The sequence below is a fragment of the Macadamia integrifolia genome, chromosome 9, assembly GCF_013358625.1.
Source record: "Macadamia integrifolia cultivar HAES 741 chromosome 9, SCU_Mint_v3, whole genome shotgun sequence".
Lineage (NCBI taxonomy): Eukaryota > Viridiplantae > Streptophyta > Magnoliopsida > Proteales > Proteaceae > Macadamia > Macadamia integrifolia.
Window position 1 is genome coordinate 2,344,715 of NC_056565.1, and position 21,639 is coordinate 2,366,353.

The following is a 21,639-nucleotide window of genomic DNA, read 5'->3' on the forward strand; positions in this document are numbered from 1 at the left end:
TTTTGCTTCTCTCCTCCATCTGAAATGATTTTGTTTGAAGAATTTGACTTGTAACTTTTTTTTTTTTTGATAAAGAAAAAAGTTAGTATTATGTATCAAGAATATTTACATCACCTTGATATTTTTCTTATTCTCTATTACCACTTACCGTTTTACAAGTTATATCACAAATAAAGTATAGCTGAGTGGCTTTCTTCCCCTTTATGGACAAACTTCATAGACCTTGATAATACTTCTATCTTGTGGAAGATTGTAAAATTGGCTTGTAAGGTTATACAGCAAAATTTCACAAAAACAAATTTTTTTTTTTGGGCAAAGCAAAAAAAGAAAAAGAGAGTTTTTCTCCTTTTAAAAAAAAATAAAAAATAAAAAATAAAAATCCAATCAATTAAAAAGTAAGAGAAAATCAACACCGTTGAAAACCTAAAGACCACAATAAAACCATAGTTCGCGAAACGCCAAAGCAATCCAATTATTTCGTTCCAATTCTGAACTTACGAAGCAATTCATTCCTTTATTCCACATCGCTGAGTGTTCACAGATCGAATAAGGATCTTACCCTCCTCTTCCTCTGTAGATCTCGTCGTGAGTTCCTGTGATCGTTCGAAGGAAAGAAAATGTTTAAATTCTTAAAAGGCGTCGTCGCCGGATCTGGAACGGGACCGAAAGATCTACCTTACAACATCGGAGAGCCATATTCATCTGCTTGGGGCTCCTGGACTCACTATCATGGAACCTCTAAGGTAAGAAAAACTGATTTTTCGAATCACTTCTCATGTTCTTCAATCTCAGCTCATATATCGTGTTTCAATTTCGGCTTTTGGTTTACTAGTGATTGGAAGGCGTACTTGAGATCGCCTGTAACCGACAAATTGTGTAGTTATCATTGCGTTTCGTCTGGTTCTGAGGTTTCCGCATAATTTATAAATATATTATCGTTTGTTGGAATTTATTGATTTTCTTGGAGATTCGTCAAGGTTTTGATTCTACAATTCACGGTGACACGACAAATTGAGAACTGTGATTATGAAAAAAAGTTTTAATTGCATCACATTATAGCCTAAGTAATCTTATAAGCTGTAGGCTTATTGTTCTTCCTAAACAATCTCAGGAACCGTTCTATTTTAAGATCTGTTGGATTTGGTGATGCTTTTAGTGGCGGGCAGCCTTTTTTGTTAGCTTAATTGGAAGTTTCGGTGTGTATTTAGGCTTTCAAAACCTATAAGCTATATGATTCTTATTTTACCCAAAAAAGCTTAGAAACCAATCTCCCCAAATATTTGGTGGACTTGGTGACGCTTTTACCTTGTGGGCAGGATGATTTTTTTGTCCGTTCTGTAGGAAGCTTGGGTACGGCTTTTGTGCCGACACATTGGGTGGCATTTGACAAAATTTCTCGAAACTTCCACTGGTCCACATTTGGCTTCTTCAATACCTGTGTTGCTAGAACTAGAAGAGTGAAATGAAATAATTAGGTACTAAATTGAAAATCCTGAGGCCACATTCAACCTCCATTTGCTTATAGCTGGTTTTTTAGCTCATCCATGTGTAGCTAGTCCTTGTTTCATTGACCCCAAAGGTCTCTAGAACTCCAGTTTGCTCACCCTGGAACAGCAACACATGTATTAATAATAACATATTAAAAACCAAAATATGTTATTGAATAGACAAGACTAAGTAATGAGCTAATGCAAGGTTAGAACTATGGAGAGAAGTTTTGCATGTCAGATTTATTGACCTTAATCTTGCGAATATGGGGTCAAATATGAATTTCAATGAAAATTAGGGTTGGTATAGAAAAGGATTGAAGGGGGAAAGAGAATTTTGAATGTGGTGTCTAATGCTGATAGCAAGGTGTGGGTTGGGATGGAAGAAATTACATAACTTGATCAAGAGGAACCCACACCACATTTAGATATAAAACTGAATCATAATAATGACATTCGATCAATGCAAATTTAAGATAAGTGATCTGATTCTCCCAAGAAAAATTAGTTCTTAATTCAAAAGGTGATAGGTTAGCAAAACAGTAGTATTTGAAAACCTACTACTAGATCTCTGTAGCTCCAGTAAATTTTTTTTTTAAACATAATTCCTAAATCAACGAAACTGACTCTTCTTTTAATTCAACAACAGATTAGAAGAGAAATTGACCTCTAAAAAACATTTTGACATCAAGCGAGTTTAATCAAATAGAATCAGGTTGCATTTAATGACTTTCCTGCCACCTAGTGACTTGTCCAGTTGGCAAAATGATGACCCCCCCAAATTATATAACTGACCACCAAATGACCTGATACAACTCTACATTTGAAAGAATAAAAATCACAATTGGCTCCCTTCTTAAATAATCAGATTCCTTAGACTTTGGAGTATAACAAAGCCATATGCTTAAGCTTCTTGGATGCTTATGCTTCAATCCTTATTATCGTTTCCCCTTACATTCACTGGCTCTATGTTTTGATCTCCCAAAGCCTCAGTAGTTGGTGCAACTTGTTTTGTGTATTCTTGTATGTTATCATTGTTAGTTGTTGATCCAACTGCACTGTTTAATTATGAATTGTGTATTAAATCATGATACTCAAAAACAAATTACTGGTGCTATTTTAATGCCAGTTGATTGACTTCTAATGGTCTGTGTATTTGTCAGGATGATGGTTCTCCGGTTTCGATATTTTCTCTCTCGGGAAGTAGTTCCCAGGATGGACATTTAGCAGCCGGTCGCAATGGCGTGAAGCGTCTTCGCACGGTAAGCTCCATATGGTTAGTATATTGGAATATTTTGTCACTAATAATTGAATCCTCTTATTCAATGGGTACTTGCCTATTAGACAATGGGTTTTTTGTTTGCAAATTCTCTGTGGAAGAGGATAAGATCTGGGTTCTTGAAGGAGGCCCTTAGCAGGTTGGCCAGAAACCCATTTTCCTCCGGCAATGGGACCGGTACCTGCAACTGCAGTGCATCAATCTGAGCTCCATCTCCATCTGGATCGCCCTTCCAGGCCTCCTGCTCAACTACTTGTGTGAAGAGGGCCTTAGAATTGTCTGTTTTGTTCTATGACGGAAGACCAAAGAAAATGGACAGGCTTGTGATGTAATTCTGTAAATGAGGAAGCTTAAAACAGTACCAACGTAGGATCTTTTCTCAGAGAATCTAGATTTGGAGAGAATAAGATCTTGTTGAAAATTGTTGAAAGATGAAAATGATAGAACAATAGACAATAAAATAACACCCAGGCTTCACATCGCAAGGTGGATCGACTGGATCAAACACCAACCTACCTTGATCAAACACTATAGATTTCTTGATCAAACACAAGAAGAGATTTGTATAAGCAAACTTTGTTTTCAAATTTTGAATTGTTCTTTGAATGTTTACAATTGATCCTTATTTATAAGACCAAGGCAACAAAACATTACAAGGACATTTATTTGACTTTCACCTAATAAGAGAGAAAATTTTCATCTATTAAAGTTGTGGTAGGAAAGTCCTCACCTTCCAAATACCAAAGTTGGAAAAGTCTTCTCCTATTCAAGTTGGAATAGGAAAGTCTTCACCTACCAGCTATCAAAGATGAAAAAATCCTCAGCTCTTAAAGTTGGAATGAGAAAGTCTTCATCCACCAACTACCAAAGGTGGAAAGTCCTCACCCATCATCACTTACAAAAATGAGTTGATTCTCTCCCTTTTAAAAAGGTAAAAAAAGATAAAAGTAACTTCGAAACACTTATTGACGCCATGGTTGGTTCAATTAATGAACTAAACCATTATTAGACCAAAACATCTAACCGTAGTAACTATCCCGGATGAATACTTATCACCCATGGTTTAGGCCCATTAAAGTGGCTTATTACATTAAAAAACCCTTGGACCAAAGGCCTAACATGCATACAATCCAACCTTAGGCTTATTCCTAAGAAAACAAACCCATTTTGGTGATGAATCCGCATTAAAGTTCTTAACTCGATTGGCGACAAAGTTATATATTGCTTCGGATATGGTGGGATGGACATGATATCAAATTGATGGTTGGCCTTCCAGGTCCCACCCCCCTTTTCCTCCTTGACTACCATTTGGAATGTTCTTCCGAGCATTCCCTGAAGGTCTAGTGGTACAGGTGACATTGTCATTTGGTTTGCTTTCTTGATGAGTCTTTTTAGTGCCTAGACAACTTGAGATCTCATTAGGGCTCGCGAATTTGTAAAATTCTAGTGCAATCTGGTGTGGTTCAAGAGACATATCCCCCATTACAACTTCACCGTTTGAAGGGTTTTTTGTCGATGCCTTCCTATGCAATCTTTCCTTCTCCAAAGATAGATTCTAGTCCTTCCTCTATGTTGCCCTTGTTGGAATGCCCTAGAATATGTGGAACACCTCTTTTTCAATTGCCCCTTCTCTTCCTCGATTTGGAAAGGCCTTTGGGCTAAATGCTACCATTGAAGAAGAAGAATTTTGCCCTTTGAGAGAGATTGGATCTAGGTGGACATATCCTTTGCCAAGAAATGTTGTTGGGACGTGCTTGGCTTTCGAAGCTGCCTTCTATTACATTTGGTTGGAGTGTAACCTCATAGGATGAATCTAGAAGTCGAGAACCTTCTAGCAGATTTGAGACCTCATTATCTTTAATATCAAAACTAAGCTTGCCTTCGTCCCCTCCTAGATTTGAGACTCCATTATCTTTAATATCAGAACCAAGCTTGCCGTTGCCCCTTACCAATGTGCTGACACCCCTTGAAATAGGCTGATTATTGATTCTTGGGGTCTTTTACCCTCCTTTTTACAGGCACATCTCTCCTCCCTCGGTGGCTGTGAAAGCAGGGCCTTGTAAGTTGTATTGCTTGTTCTCTTTCCCCCCTCTTTTCCCCCTTTCTTGGCGAGTCTCCATATTTCTCTTATTTTGGTACTGAATCTTTTATTCACCCCCCCCCAAATAAAAATTGTGATCAATAATGCAACATAATATATTTTTGGGAAATTTTCCTGTACTACCCCTAAAAATCTCCATAATTTGGGATGACCCCCAAAAATGAAAATAAGAGCTCGTATATCCCTCACTTTCATTAGAAAATTTCTAAAAAATCCATTCCGTTAGAATTAGGTCATTAAGTGATGGTGTCATTAATCTCATATTATTTAAATGGCCAAACTACCCTTATGGGTATGTAAACTTACCATTATGTTCTTGACCTTGATTAGTAAAGTAGAGTAAGTGAAATCTGCTTCGACAACCCTTAACCTTTGCTCTGCTCTGACTAGAAATCTGCTCCGACTACCATTGCTCTGCTCCGATTACCTGCGAAGAAAAAAAGGAAGAGGAAGAAGTAAGTAGCTCGGGTATGCCTTTTCAGCTGCTGATTCACTGAACGCACTTTGAACTCCCCGAATCCAACATAACCAAATATTTTAGTTTTTCATTACCTTCTCTCTCTCTCTCTCTCTCTCTCTCTCTCTAATATTGAGGTGGGTAATCATAGCTTTTCAGAAAGAGCAACTTTTTACAGCTGAAAACCCAAACCCTTTCCGTAATCTCGTTTGTCTCATCCATCCATGTTCGAAGTTTGAAGTTTTAACTCTACAGTCAAGAAGGGGGGAATGCAAAAGAATCAGAATTTATGGTTTTGGAGTGGATTATAAGCATCATCTACAGTCTTATCTAGTTTTTCCCACTTGCAGAACTTCATCAAAGACTTAAGTTTTTTATTCCTTTAAACCTCCCTGCTCTCTCTCTCTTTACTACCTAAGCTTAAGGGAAATCTTAACTGGGTTTTCGGTGGTAACTCACTGCGAGTTTAAATTTTCCAATTTGCAGAACCTCAAAACCAGTTTCCCTCTTGCCTCCTCTTTTGGTTTTTCTTGAAGAACCAAGTACAAAAATCTCAACTTTCTCGTTTAGTTCTTCTCCCTCCCTCTTGCACCGTCAATCCACTAAACCTTCTCCAATGTTTTCTTAGATGAAAGCTCCAAAACTCTTCCAACTCAAGTAGCAGAAGAAATACTACTTTGGTTTTCTGGGTTAGTTTTTAGTGAAAATGTCAATGCCAATAGGACCCCAGCAGCAACAAACGCCATCAATGACTACAAATCAGGAGAGTTACATTAGCACCCACTCGAGCCATGGATCAATAGGCCTTGTTGATGCTGCCCTGGCTGTGATCACCATCTTGGGCGTCATTGCTAGGATGATCAGGCGTCTCTGCTCTGGAAGAAGAGTCATGGGTCATGGCCAAGGATTAAAGTATCGGTATCGGTCGACCAAAATTAAGATACGTATCGGAGGGTATCGTATCGTATTGGAGATACGCTAAAGAGACGCACATAAATTGATAGAAAACACTTTTTTATACATTTTTGCATACAAAAATAGTTAAAAAAAGCTATATATAACATGTATTATGCATAAACAGTAAATTGAGAGTATCGTACTAAGAATCCAAAGTTTGTAGCTGTCCCATAAATATAAAATCCTTGTTCCCAACCTTGATTTCCACTTTAGTTAGAGAAAAAAATGGCTGGCAACAACTTTGGAACAAAAACACCTAAAAAAATTGTGTTTTTCTGAAAAATTACCCATTTTGGCCATTTTATGACCCGTATCGATGTGTATCGGTCGATACATATCGATACAAACCGATATGTACCGATACATATCGATACAAACCGATATGTACCGATACATACTGATACGTACTGATACATACCGAAACGTACATTTTACTTCGATTTTGAATTTTTCATAGAGTATCGGTACTTATCGGTGGTGTATTGGTGCCATAATAAAATACGCGTATTATACATGTATAATACGCATATCCAAACGTTTAATTGAAAAGTTCATAATTTGGCATATCAATCCAAAAAAACGGATTAATACGCGGATTTTAAAGATAACTGTATTATACACGAATAATACTAGTATAATACGGCGTTACATACTCAATAAAACTTTTGGGTTAAAAAAAAAAAAAAAAAGAGATTAACCCAAATGCGCCAAATCCCGATTCTTGACCCTTATCTTTTATCAGGAACCCTAATCAATCGAAACTATAACCCTTCTTCTTCCCTCATCTAAGTAAACCAAAAAAAGGAGGAACCCTTGCCCCAGTGACCTCTTCTCCATCTCCATTCTCGGCGGTCAGTGATCGAGGGCGATAGGTAAGACATCAATACCCCTTACTCTCATTCTCTTCTCCATTTCTCTTCCCATTGATTGCTGAAAACCCAATCAACCCTTCCTCTTCTCCGATTCTTTTCCCATTGGTAGTTGAAAATCCAATCGAGGGTGATTGGATATGCAAATAATTTTTAACGAGAAGCAAGAAAGATTCAAAAGAGATGACTCACATGGACAAAGATGGCCAAGGGTGGGATTCTCTGAAAGCGGTTGAAATGAAAACCTTTCTAAGAAATTTAGCATACAATCGCCATTTGAATTGGACTGAAAATTATTTACAAACATAGTTGCAGTTGGACAATATGAAGAATTAGAAAGAGGGAAATGACACAGGTGTTCTCCTCCCTCTGTTCTTGCAATACTGCATCTGAGAAATCAAAGGAGTTGAAGGGAGGAGGTGCTTGAGCCTTAAAATTGATCCGTGACCGGTCTTAGATTGTACCCCCATGGAAATTTCAAGAAAATCCAAGCGCATCTCTGGGATGAACGATTGCAAACACTTGTTCTCCATCTTCTTGAACCTTGTTTTCATACTAAGAAAAAGAGAACATGTAAAAGTTACGAGACAAGATGAGGTTTGATTCTCCTCTTAGTTCTTTCTACCATACCTTTTTTAGGGGTTAAATTTAATTAATGTTAAATGTGAAAATTCAAAATAATGGGAAATGATTTCAAATTGGAAAATCAGATTGGATTTTAGTGTCTATAAAAGCATGGTAGATTAGAATTTAGTTTCAAACCATCATTTTTATTCTTGGATTTTTGCTCCCGGATTTTTACAGAGCAACCGTATTAAACATGTACCGAATCATTGCCGTACGTGTTTTATTGTACCAGATTTTTTGAAACGTATTATTACCGTATGATCCATTTAATTGCCGTACGTATCTGTTCCTGTATTATTGTTGTCCCCGAACTTACTAACTATGATCGGTGTGTATCGTAAGATACGTATCGATACAAAAGGGTTCTAAAAATTTCATGTATCGTATCGGTCTATATCGTATTGATAAGGGCCGATACGGATACATAGTGACCGATACTGTACGATACAGACCGATACATCTGTTTCGGCCCTTACCGATACGATACGGACTGATACTTTAAACCTTGGTCATGGCTAGTACGATTTTGAAGGTTGGGTGGAAACAAAATGCTCTTCTTACATTGATAGAAGGATCGATCTTCCTCCACCACGATCCTCTGGAGATTGCGAATCATTTGTTTACTTGGAAGTGATTGTGAATCCTTGGAAACAATAGAATCTTCGAAACTCTTCTGGAACTCGAGCACATGAGCGTTCTTCTTATCTTCTCTAATAGAATCTGATGCAAAAACCTTCTGACAACGTTTTAACGATTTTTTCGAAGGAACTTTGATGAAATTTCTCCCATTATGACTTCGATCCGCATAAGCTTTATCCCATATGCGTTTTTTCTGTTCGCAGGGAGAACTCTACCGAGCTTGACCTAAAGTTGTTGCCATTGCTATCTTGTCTAAGATGTTTTCTGATATGGTGTGTAACAGATTCCTGGCACAGATAGAAAAGGACGGCTTAAACAAAAAGGTTTGGCTTAGTTAGCTACGGGAGTAGAACTCATGCGGTTGGGAACTTGGGATTTAAGTAGAAGGGTAAAATAGTCATTTCCCGCCTTCAGTTAACGGTGTTACAAATTAGGGGTGCGGTGGATATTATTTTCATTTTTGGGGGGTCACCCCAAATTATGGAGATTTTTAGGGGTGGTACAAGAAAATTTCCCTATATTTTTCCTTGGGCATTAATCGTTAAATTGTTTTCTCTTTGTAGCTTCAATAAGCTGTGCATGCCATTTGGGCTGTTCTTTTTTCATCAAAAGTAATGGTGACCCTATTAATAAAGCAGAGGGACAATGAGTTTCTGCTTCAGTCGTGTATGATACAAACACACATGTACTTTAGAATGCAGTATAGTAACCCAAACCCAAGGAGGAGCAAGTAAAACCAGTAGCAAAGTATTGTTACTTGATGTAAGATCGAATCACCATTGATCAAATCCCAGTAGGATATTTAGTACATTCAATAAGAATCAAATTCAGGGACAGATAAGATGAATAAAATAGAAAATAGAGAATGAGGGGAATGGCTATCTCAGCCTGGGTTTCTCACCGATAGCTGATGATCATCCTTTCTTAGGGAATAAATTGTAGACAACAAAAATAAACTTTTATTCAATCAAATTCGTGTACAATGTTGTAGCCCCTTACAAATTTATATAGAAGTCTCAAAACAGACTCAAACACTAAAAGGGAAAGGCCTAACCCAATCCTTAACTAACTGGAAAACCTAAACTGACTAGAAAACTGAAATAACAAAGAAAATATACTTAGAACAAGACTCTAACTAAACTAATGAATTAAATCCCGTTTTCCTATTTTCTACCCATATTTTAGGCCCATTAAAGTGACCTATAACAAAGAAAACCATGGGATCACAGGCCCAACACCTAAATAACCCAACTCAAGGCTTATTTCCAATAAAATAAGCCATTGAAGTGACTTATCTGCATCAGTCCTTCATGTTGCAATTTTGAGGTTTTTATGCATCTTGAGTCGAGGGTATTTTTTTGGTAATTTAAATGGTTTAAGTTGCTGGGTTTGGTCCAGCTTTGTTTGACTTCTTTTGTTTTCATGTGCGGCCAGCTTTAGTTTGAGTTGTTACCATTTTAAGTTTGATGTTTGGGAAGTTCCTCTGGTACAAATGGTTACTTAAGACAGAAGTAACTTGTTACTTGGGGGGTTAAGGAAGTCTGCTATTAATGCAGCGTCCAAAACCCTAATTCCCAATTGAGAATTTAGGGCTTAACAGCTGCTGGACAGGCTAAGAAAATATTTAAAACAGAGGATTAATAGGATTGAAATTGAAAACAGAGAAGAAAATATCTATAAACTTGAACCAGAAAAATTAGAGAAACAATTAAGATTTAAAAGATAAACGATAGTTATGAAATTCAGACAGTAACAGAGAACAGGTTGAGACACAACTAGAGGGCAGGATTAAGTATGAAGTTCATATATGAAATATTGGTGAGAAGAGGTGAGAAACAGGGCATGAATAAGTTGGAAACTGGAGAGTTTCCAAGATGATTAGTTGTAAGAGAATTAAAGGTAGTAACTGAAAAACAGAGGCAAGGAATGGGAAATATTAGTGAGAAAAATAAATATAAAGATGAGCTAACCTGTTTCTGTTGATATATATTGCTGAAATCTGCAGGATTAATCGCCTGTACTGGAGAACTGGAAGGAAAGATAAATACCAGAAGAAAATAGAATCGATTGAAGAGGAATGTAAATTTTTTATGGATGAGAGAGAACAACAGTGAGAGAGAAGTCAAGAGAGAGAGAGAGAGAGAGAGAGAGAGAGAGAGAGGATGGAGTGAAAGAGAGAAGAGGAAAGGAGAGAAAAATAGTAGAAAAATCGATGGTTATTTGCAGAGGGTGGGGAGTGAACCGTGAGGAGCAGAAGGGGAAGAAGTTCATGCACACTCAGTCTTTAACCAAGATTCTTCTTTCATTCCAATCATAGGGAGGATACAAATGTTTATTAAAACTCAAAATAACTACAGTAATAACTTCTAAGATGTAGAAACTAGTAGAATTCCACTTTCTAAACTCAATAATACAAAAAAGAAACTTTTAACAAGTTAAACCTAGCCTATGACTGACTAGCTTGGACCCCATGCCTATTAAAGCAGCTATTTTGTAAAATTACAGAATTGCCTCTGATAATAAGATGGGTCTTGAATCTTGATAAGGTTGCTTGTGAGGAATTTGGAGCTATTACAACTATTGGAGTCATTTCTCCCCCCCTCTTTGGTCGATGATAATTTGTCTCTAGCATTTGATGTGGAAAATTTAGTCAACAATCATGAAAATGATTGTTACGTGAGGAGGAGAGGGATACAAATGATTTGTTACGTGAGGAGGATAACAGTACACAAGATAGTCCTATTAAGCTGAATTTTGTGGATAATATTCCTACCTCCCTTGTTCGATCCTCTTTCAAAAAGATGAAGCAAAAGAAGAACAAGAAAAAGAAAAAGAAGAAGAAAAAGTCTGTCTCTAGAGTCCCTGAGTGTAACTTAAATTCCGAGATTAATAGTTTATCAGTAGCTTCTTCGGAGGACCATTCGGAGTCTTTAGCATTTTTGAATCCTGATATTGAGACGGATTCTGAGGAAGGTCTTCTATTTCTTCATTTTTCGGATTGGCATGTAGCTTCTTCAATTGATCTCACTCTAGTGGAAGAGTCGGAATTCAAGGATACTGAGCTGATTCAACATGTTGACGATTCATAGGAAATGCCATAAGAAGAATCTGATGGTCATACCATCTATACTGGATGGAGCCACCGTATAAGATTTGCCCCGTGCTACTTTCGCTCCAAGGAATGGAAAACTTAATTTGCGATATGTCCTGTTAGTTTGTGTATTTTCTTTCCTTTGCTTCATTTGAGGATGGTGTGGTGCCTATAGCTTGTTGCTAATTTGGCTTGTTTCCTGCCTTTTGGCTGTCTTCTTGCTCATTTTCTTTAATATATTTTTTATTCATCCAAAAAAAATAAAATTTTATTATATGCATTTGAGTTGACATGACATATGCTGGAAATCTGTTTGTGATACCACCAAAAAGCTTGCATTTTGCGCCACATCAATCACATCTAGATGGAACACAATCTTCGACGATGGACCTCCAACTCCCATTCTTTTGATAAGATTTGGAATGCCATATTTTTTCCGTTCTTTTCCCATTGGGGCCTTGCATATTCCCCTTCCCCCTTCTTCATAATTAATATTTTATTCATCCAAAAAAAAAAAAAAGTTTGTAGGACCCAAATTGAGAAACTAACTTTTCTGGTCCCTATATGGGCCCGGTATTGAGCTCAGTGACTTGGGCTTTGATTTTCACACTCTATCGTCCATGTCTAACCAATCTAAAACCACTGCCTCAAGTCATCAACTATATAAATGTATATGGGAAAGACAGCACTACCCGCTTGCGTTCCCCATGCCTAGACACGTGGGGAAGTGGAGGTGGGGGTGGGGTGCCTTTTCAGAGTCCCCCTCCACCAACCCATGTGTCTGGGCATGGGGAATGCAAACGGGGTAGCGTTCTTTCTCCCAATACATATATATATATATATATATAATACATAAATATGAGTCTAGTATTGAGCCAAGTGCCTTGGGCTTTTAGGTTGGACTACTTGGGCTTTGGTTTTCATAATCTATCTTCCATATTTAGCCAGTCCAAAGTCACTGCATCAACTATATATATATTAATATATATATATATATATATGATTCTTATACCAAAGGTAATGAAAATTTGAGAATGGAAAATTTTTCCATGGAAATGTGATAGCTTACCTGTGCAAGTGTTGCATAGGTCTTATACTTCTAGTTCTAGGTGTTTTGGCTAGATCGTCTTCTTCATCTTCACTTTATTTTGCCTGTGTGTAAACACCTTGCTTCCCTACATAAACTCTTGCTCAATTCATCAACTGACCTATTTCCCCCACCCTCAACTGATAAATGCACTTGAAATCCTTGATCTCTTCTCTCAGAACCCTCTCTTTGACTTCTACGTCTGGCCTTACCAAAGACAAATCATATATTGTTCCTACACTTGCTATCCTAGACCCTTATTTCTCATTTTAGTGCCAAAACTTTAAAATTTATGTCAATATAGTTGCCCTTGTCAAACAATTACTTCATTCCAATGGATGCCAATGTCAGCAACAATGTAGCCGATGATTCAGCAAAGCAAAAATTAGTCTGGCCTAGACCACTTATTTGGGACTGCATTCCTTTGTGAGGATGTAGTTTGTTGTCTTTGTTTATCTTTCTTTTTCTGTTCTTCTTCCCCTTATCGAGGGTGAGGGGGCTCCTTTCTTTTTCACTTTTCTTTCTCTTCCCTGATAATATTTATGTAATAAAAAGAACTAGTGTCATTTGTTTCCCCCTTTGGAGAAAATAATTGGATGTATCTCTGATTGATTGACAAGATTAGCCATGTGGTTTGCTGAAAGTCACAACTAGGCAAGCAGCGAGTTCAGGTTTCCTGTGCCGTTTGCCACACTACTTTTAAAAGAATGCTCAAAGCCATTTGCCACTTAACCTTGAAAACGACTCATAGTACTAGTTGACAACTTCTTTTATCATATTTGGCCAGGCTGACAATTTTTAAAACCTTGTTTAATTGTGGTTTTAAGTTGCTGCATGTATGCTTTTTTTTTTCAGGTCAGGCATCCAAATATTTTATCTTTCCTCCACAGCACTGAGGTTGAAACTTCTGATGGTTCTGCTACAAAAGTTACCATCTACATTGTAACTGAGCCTGTTGTGCCACTTTCAGAAAAGATAAAGGAATTGGGTTTAGAAGGTACACAGAGGTATATAAAACTCCCCATTGCTTGGCTACTCCTTGGCATTGTTTCTATGCTTCATTGAAGTTGGTAACAATTTTCTGGGGAGTGACCTAGGAATTTGTTTTAGATATGGTAACAATAACTCAAGGCATTGACACTAAGGGGCATATAAGATTTTATATGAATATTACGGAAGTAGATGCCTTTAACTTTTCCATTTTTTTTATGTTTGTGTGTGCATTTCCTGTGTTAGTGTCTCCTTAGATATGGTGACATTGACTCAACAGCTTTGGTTATATATGGTTTCTGCTTCTTCTTATTTTCTATTCCCAGGGGAAAATGATCACATCACCCCCGGGTGAACCATCCAAATTTCAAAAGCAAAAAATGTATCTAGGGATGTTTCGGTTATTACACGTCCCCACTCCCATGTATCCCATAGTCAAATGTATTTATACTTTCCTCTTTTATTAATAAAACATTTGCCCTTTCATTTTTCTTTTCAATTAATAATATTGCTTTCTGTTGCCGATAAAGGAAAATGAAAAGAAGAAAAAAAAAAGTTTCTGAGCTTGGCATCAGCTTGTTGCCATCATCCATGTTCAGATATAGAATAAGAAGAATAAATGAAGGGAAGTATGAGAGCTCTTGCTGGCTCCCACCAAGTCTTTTCTCTCATATCCTTGTGTAATGAAAGCAAGAATACCTTCTTTTTCACCATGTACAAAAACTGGATTTGGCTGAAACTTTATTGGTAGATATGGGCTGTGGGACCTACCAATGCCCCAAAATTGAGTACCAAATGGAATGCCAATCAGCAATTATATACAAGCTGTTATGCCAAACCTAGCACAACAGCCCTTGGTCTACCACTTTCTTGGAACTTTACTATTGCTAGACTCGTGATTTTGTGTAGAGTCTCTGTGCCTTGTTTTGGACCTTACTTATAGGCCAAGAATTTATAAAATCATATTCTAACTTAAATTCAGACCTAATAAACTTAAATGGGCTTGAAAACACACTAAGAAAAACACCAATTAACGTAAATGGGTTTGGAAAGAATTGAAATAAGAACATTACAGAACATTGTTTTGAGGAGTGGCTGAAATCTGAACTTCAACTTTGACTGGGATTGGTTTTGGTTTTGGTTTTGGTTTGGGTTTGGGTTTTTTTGGGGGTGGGGGGGGGGGGGGGGGGAGACCAAAATTTGCACCATTCATGAAGAAATCTAGATGGAATTGGGGATTGAAGCTCAGAGTAAGGATAGATTGTTATAAACTCACTGCACCCTGTTTTGGACCTTATTTATAAAAATGGAATTTGTAAGATCCTATTTATTCTAACAACTAGAATCTAATATACCTAAAGAAACACACGAAATAAACCTATAGAGACTAGGAAAAGAACTGAAATGAAAATAAACAGAAGCTTGGATTCAGAAGTGACGGAACTTTAGGAGTTGCAACTGGAGCTTTAAATCTGAAATTTGGACTAATGCTTGGGCTCACTCATGAGTGACAAAAGAATGGTCTGGACTACCATTGGATGGGTTCCTCTTGAGAGATTGCATGAGCAAAAAATTCGGCCAGATCATTTTTAATTATGTGATGTGTAGTAGATTTTCATAATAATTTTAGCAGAATTTGTCTTTGTCATCCAAATTGATTGGTTTCTGACTGACTTCTTGTTGTGTTTTATAAAATTTCATGTTTTTTAGGGAGAAAGAACACTGCCAGGCTGTGTATCATATGCTAGCGTCTCCTTATCTCTTCCTTCCCTCCCTATGAAATGACACATCTGCTCCCTATTGTGGGAGGAGATAGATAGACACAGGGAGGCGCTAGTGTACGCTGTGCAGACGAACAGGAAATTCAATCCCTTTTTTTATTATTTTGTCTTAAATACTTTAACTTTTTATTGGACACAATTGGTGAACGATATTTTGATATTTGTGGCTTGCGGTATTTTTTCTGGCAGGGATGAATATTATGCATGGGGATTGCACCAGATAGCGAAAGCTGTGAGCTTTCTCAACAATGACTGCAAACTTGTGAGAACTATTACTTGTAGCCCGTTATCATCTGTTCTTGGTCCAGTAATGTATATTCTGAATATTGGAAAACATGCATACTTTATGCCTGGCTTGGATAATAATCGGAAATGTAGTTACATTTTCTTTTTCTAGTTGCAAGACATGAAGTGATTCATGTTCTCTTACACGAAAGAATTTTTTTTGTCAATTGTATATTTCAGAGAAGTAATAATGGCTGTTAGAGACATCCTGCTGTTGTGAAATCTCGATGACCTCAGCTCTTTTTAGTACGAGAAGCTACTAATGCTTCTGATATGAGAGTGAAGTGTCATGCTAGATGCACAGCTTATTATTGTTCCCAGTGTATCATTATTTTTGAAGGGTCTCATATCCTTGTTTTTGTCATTTAGAATGCTCTCTGTTCACTCTGATAATCTAAAGCTTTCAGTTTGAAGTGAAATTTATAGATTGCCAGACTCGAGATGTGCCATTACTTTACCCCTCTCACAAACTTTGGGTTTTTAAATCACATATTCTTAAACTACGAGGAGATGTCTTCTGTAGCTGGATCTCCAAGTACAGTTGGTTTCTGGAGGAAATCACATTGATCAGGGATTCCTGAACTGAATTAGAGAAGTGCTTAACCTAAATCCACTGGAAGCTGAAAACTTGTCTAAATGGTGAGGGATTGGAGAACTTGATTCATGGACCAACTAATCCGTTATCCTTGGAAGCAAAGATCAATCAGCTCATTCTCACGGGGAAAATCTTTGGATTTTACTCATAGTTGCCCATTTGACTCCTTGAACACTATGGATTACCTCATTCAAGTTCCTTGCACACCACACGTCTTTATTATCACTGGATGATTTTCTTGGAGAGCTTTTCTCCCCATTATTACCGCCAGTCTTTTCTGCATGTATCAGAAAAGGCTTATTCTTTTTCTTTGTTTGGTGGATCCCTATCAAAATTGTTTTTCTGTATTACAGAAATTTAAAAGCCTGATATGCCTCCCCCCCTTTCCTGAAAGCTCATTGGTAATTGGTTAGTTTCTTTCCAATGCAGGACTAGTATTTGATCAAGAAACAATTAATACTGTTGCAGTTTGAAATTTAGAATAAATCAATAAAAAGAAGAAGAAGCAAAGGAAATGAAAGAGGAGAAGATATTGTGAGAATGGCAGGAGAGAAGAACAAGGGGAAGAGAAGACAGTTTATGGCTATCGGCAGTCTCTCACTACTTATATAATAGGTTAAACAAAAGAATCAAGTTTACCCTTGTGTAAAGTGCGGTAAACATAGAGAGAACAAATAAAAGACAAGTAAACTATTCTACGGCGAAGTATGACAAGTATACCACTGCGGTAGCCAATAACATAACCTTACAAATACTCTATTAAATTTATATTTTGTCCATATGTTATGTTTAGTTGTTGCATGCTGGTGCTGGTAGAATTTATCGTGAGTATGGACCATTGTTAGATCTGAGTTCTTTTTGTTGGAAAAGGGTTCAGGGTTTGATTTGTGATAATACTCCATAATGGGAAAGAGAAGTAGAAGAAAGAAAAAGAAGGAAAGAAAGAAATGGTTGGTAATATTTAAGTTTTTTGAGTCTGTCGCATGTATGGTTTTATGCATAGAGTGCCAGAAGATCTTTGAGCTAGTCCTTTGCAATCTTTCAGATATCAATTGCAGCGCTATCTCCTGCTACTGTATGAGAAGCATTCTTGCCACTTCTTTGTTTGGTGTTGGAATTTTCAGATTGTTGAATTTTCATGTGCTTCTTCCACTAACTTATATATTGTCCTTGTTCTTCATACCATTAATTTCTTGGTATCTTATATTCTGCTTGTGTTGGTTAATTGGTTTCTGAATCTTTTGTTGGAAGCCATTCCCTGATTAGCTCCTGTTGTTACAGGTTCACAGTAATGTGTGCTTAGCCAGTGTTGTCGTGACACAAACTTTGGACTGGAAGCTGCATGCTTTTGATGTGCTATCTGAATTTGATGGAAATAGTGCTTCTACTGGTCCAATGCTGGTAATTCTTATGTTGAGATTTGGTTCATTGCTTGTGTTATATCCTGTGATGTGGACTTGAAGTTTACAAGGGCGACATCATCAGGGCTGCCAGGGGATATATTTTTATTTGGCATCACCGAGATTTTGCGAGACCCACTTTGTAGCTTGGCTATCATATGAGCAAGGTTCAAAATATCGGGTTTCGACCCTTGGGGAGGCCGAAATTTCGGTTGAATTTTGGGAAATTTCGAGAAAGCTGGGAATTTTTCCTGGTTTAGTGGAAATTTTGGTTTCGACCCCCAAAATGTGTTTTTTCTTTGCCCGATTTTTTTGTACGTCCTATTTTAGACATTTCTAACCCATTCACACAATTAATTTCATGGAAAAAACACCTAAAGTCATACTTATGGTGTGAACCAAAGCTTGTTAATGTACGTTGAGTTGTTGACTGAAACTATACTACATTATATGTAGTCTACATAGGTACATAATTGTGAAATACACGAATACAAGTTTAAAACAAACAAAACATAATGCAAAGGATCCAAAATAAATGATAATATTATATAATTGTGAGTTATCTCTCAAGTCTCACGTCTTAACAGTCAACAAACTCAACACTCAAAAGTCAATTCCAAGTAGAGTGTCTAGGCTGTCTAGTCCACGAGTTGCGTACAACTGTAGATATCGTAGACGCTCTTCTGAATGCACCACATATGAGTCCCATGACATGTTTTGGTAGTCATCATAATTATTTGTATTTTTTAAATAATTTCAGCAAATAGTAATTTTCAAAAAAAAAAACCCAAAACCACCACGCTGTAGATCGGCCAATAGTGTTCAACATATATTAAATTTAACATCAAACATCAAATATTTACCCTATTTTTTTTTCAAATATATGTTATAGGTAAATTGTATTTTAAAAACAGTTTAAAAAAATCAGACACTGTGAATGTGTAGATCGGTTCATTCTAACTAACTTATAAAAAATTTACATCATTCGACTATATTTCCAAGGATATTCTATAAAAAATGATTTTTGGGGAAGATTAGACTTACCTTTTTGGTCCAAGCTCCCTTCCTCAGGAAGATTTGTTATGAATGTGCAAGATCCAAGCTTAGATTGAAGATCTGATGGCACAAGGGTAGAATTTTGAGTGTTTTTCCAAGTTTCCCATTTCATTGAGAAGAAATATGAGGATAGGGTTGAAATTTTGGAATAAGAAGACTTGTTTCCTATTTAAGAAGGTTCACAAAGGCTGGTTCAATCGAAAGGGTTGAACCCATTGGTCCACTCGAAATTTCCCACATTTTGGTCGAAATGTGGGAATTTTGGTCGACAAACTGTCTGAACTTGTGACTTTTAAAAGTCACATACTATATAGTATTGGAGTCCTGGGGTGCCTTTGAAATGTGAAATTTCGACAGTATCAGTCGAGACCTTGAACTATGCATATTAGCACCACATGCACAAAGGCATAATTATAACTTTAGGATCACCTCATATTGATATAAAGTCTAGAGAACAATTTGAAATGGGAATCAGCAACTGGGATTGCTCGCCAGCTAGGTCAGATTGGAGCAACATTGTATGTAAACATATTACCCATCTTCGGGGACAAGGTGTAGAATGACCTCTCAATCTACTTGCACAAGTATTTAATGCCATCTAGGTGTTTCTATCTCGGATTCGTTGAACTTTCACTCGAGTTTGATCTTCGCTTGCGCGAGTACTCGTCCATCGCGCTTAGGATAGAGGATAGGATAGACCCCCTTGGCTTCTAGCTTTCGGTGGCAGGAGGAATCCCCATAGGGGTGGGTGGTCTCGATTTGATTATCGGATGGGCTGTGGCTGTCCTCTCCCGTTATCAATTCCTATCCGACATTGGTAAATTCAATTTCAAGCTCATGCTGAGTCTAATATTTCTGCTTCTTTCATCCCTCCCAGAGGACATGCCCCCCTGCCAGCTTTATGGTGAGTCAGCCATTCGAGAATAGATCCCTCCCTTTGGACAAAGGGGCATAGAAACAACTAAACCAAGCATCTTTCCATCAGCCAGGTTAGGGAAAGATAGGTGTGTTATTATGTTTTCTTAGTAATTTACTTCTTGGGATTTGTTTGTAGTATTTTATAGCTATTAGAGTATTGGGTCTATGATTGCGTAGACCTTAGTTTGTGCTAGTCCAGATGTCGGTCTGTTTTTTTTTTTTTCCTTTAGGGTTTACCTTTTGCTTTAAGGATTAGGTTCATGTTTCCGTAGTTTAGTCCTATAAGGTAGTTGGATTAATGCTAAGGCACTGTTTGAAAACGTTTCTGTTGTTTCTTGTCTAGAACAGCAGAAACGGCTTTTCACGTTTCCGAAAACAAAAACGGATTTTTTGTTGTTTGATAAACCTGTTTCTCGAAACGTTTTTTGCAGACATAATGCCACTAAAAAACCCAATAGTATCATCGGATGCCCAAAAAGGAGAGAGGGTTCGGTTGCCTCTTTTTAGGTTTAAATAGTTGAGAGATTTATCGGGCACAACATCCTTTTTTTTTCTCTCAAATTCGTTTCTAGAAACGACAAAACAAGTCTATGAAACAAGTCCGACTTGGGAGACTTGTTTTGTCAAAGTCGTTTCTAGAATTGTAAATAGGCATAAATTTTGATTTATGTTTCTAGAAACGGGTGAAACGGAACAACTTTATCAAACGCTTTTTATGTTGTTATTCTGTTTTTGGGAACAAAAAAAGGCAGAAACGGCAAAAATGGAATGTTGTCGAACGGTGCCTAAGTAGCTTTTGTATTTTACTGTCAGTGCACCCCCCCTGAGGATGAAAAGTTCTTCTAATTTACTATTCTTTGTTACTGTTTGCAGTCCCAAAGCAGTAGCTTTACCTAATTCTATTCCGAATTCTCTTCTATTTGTCAATCCCTAATCAATCTCATCCTTTCCCCACCGCATTCATAGTGTAGTTCAGCTCTAGAATTTGAATTCCTTGGCTGTCCTGCATCAAGTGTAGAGGTGTTTGTTTTGGTTCGGGGGCTAGATTGTGGAGGCTGTTGGGTTTGTACTTTCCAATTGGTGGGTGGTGTGAATTCTTATTTATTTATTTATTTTTTTACTGTGGAGCTTTGTTGAGTGGTTGCTTTCTCTCATTTCTTAATAAATTTTCATGTAGTTGGATGGTGGGTAACTGTTGGCCATATTCTAGGAAGTTGCCCCTTTTCTTTTGATGTGCAGCGGGGGAAGCAGTCTTGCAGGAATAGTTATTAATGTGGTGATCCATAACTTCCTTTCTAATCTGCTGTAGAGGTGGATAGGCCAGATATTTAGCAGAAGAGGGAAGAAATTGTGTGCTCATATATCTGCTTGGTTACTTTTTTTGGTCTATATGTTTGAAACTACATTGGATATGGTCTATATGCTTGGTTACTTTTCTTGGTCTATAATCGGCATAAATGGTGGCTTAGAAAGCAAAGAAGGAAGTTCAGTGATAGTTTCATACAGGAGACCGGAAGGGAGTTTTTTTTTTTTTTTTTTTTTGGTTTAATCGCTTCTCTGTTGTATAGTGTTTTTGACCCTTGAAGTTTCAGAGGGCTTGTTTTCTTTTCTTAAAGATATATATATATATATATTTTTTTTTTTTCAGTTGAATTTTCTTAAGCTTTTGATGTAAAGAAAAGAAAAAAAAAGGGAAACCTATTTCTTGGTATATTTATTTCTTATTAGATTAGATCTGGACATCTTAGCTAACAGGACTAACAGGTCTGCAGTCTCATCATTGAAAGTAATGAAAATTGGAGAATTTCTAGCTGCTATTGTGAGTCAGAATCTTGTGCTTACTTGGGATGAAATCACTTAAATTTTTTACTAGATCCGCTTACATATTTTTTTAGTGCATCTTGTGACCTGATTTGCTTATTACATTGGTTTCTCTGGTCCTTCTTCTTTCTTTCTTCTTTCTTTCTTCTTTTTTAACTTAAAAGCTTGGCTAGAGTTTCTCATCAGGAGAAGGTGGGGG

At 37.1% G+C, this 21,639-nt stretch overlaps 1 protein-coding gene across 3 annotated transcripts in view; it reads left to right on the forward strand.

Annotated features, from left to right (window-relative positions):
* The first annotated feature begins 462 nt into the window (after positions 1-462).
* LOC122089170 (probable inactive serine/threonine-protein kinase scy1) overlaps positions 463-21,639 on the forward strand; it is a 38,207-nt gene continuing 17,030 nt past the window's right edge. For 2 of the 3 annotated variants that reach the window (XM_042658683.1, XM_042658684.1), the window contains exons 1-5: positions 463-743; positions 2,651-2,749; positions 13,450-13,601; positions 15,555-15,627; positions 17,527-17,646. In XM_042658683.1, the coding sequence (XP_042514617.1) occupies positions 618-743; positions 2,651-2,749; positions 13,450-13,601; positions 15,555-15,627; positions 17,527-17,646 (570 nt within the window). In that variant the 5' untranslated portion in view covers positions 463-617. The remainder of the gene's footprint in view (positions 744-2,650; positions 2,750-13,449; positions 13,602-15,554; positions 15,628-17,526; positions 17,647-21,639) is intronic. The other variant, XM_042658685.1, reaches the window with a different exon arrangement.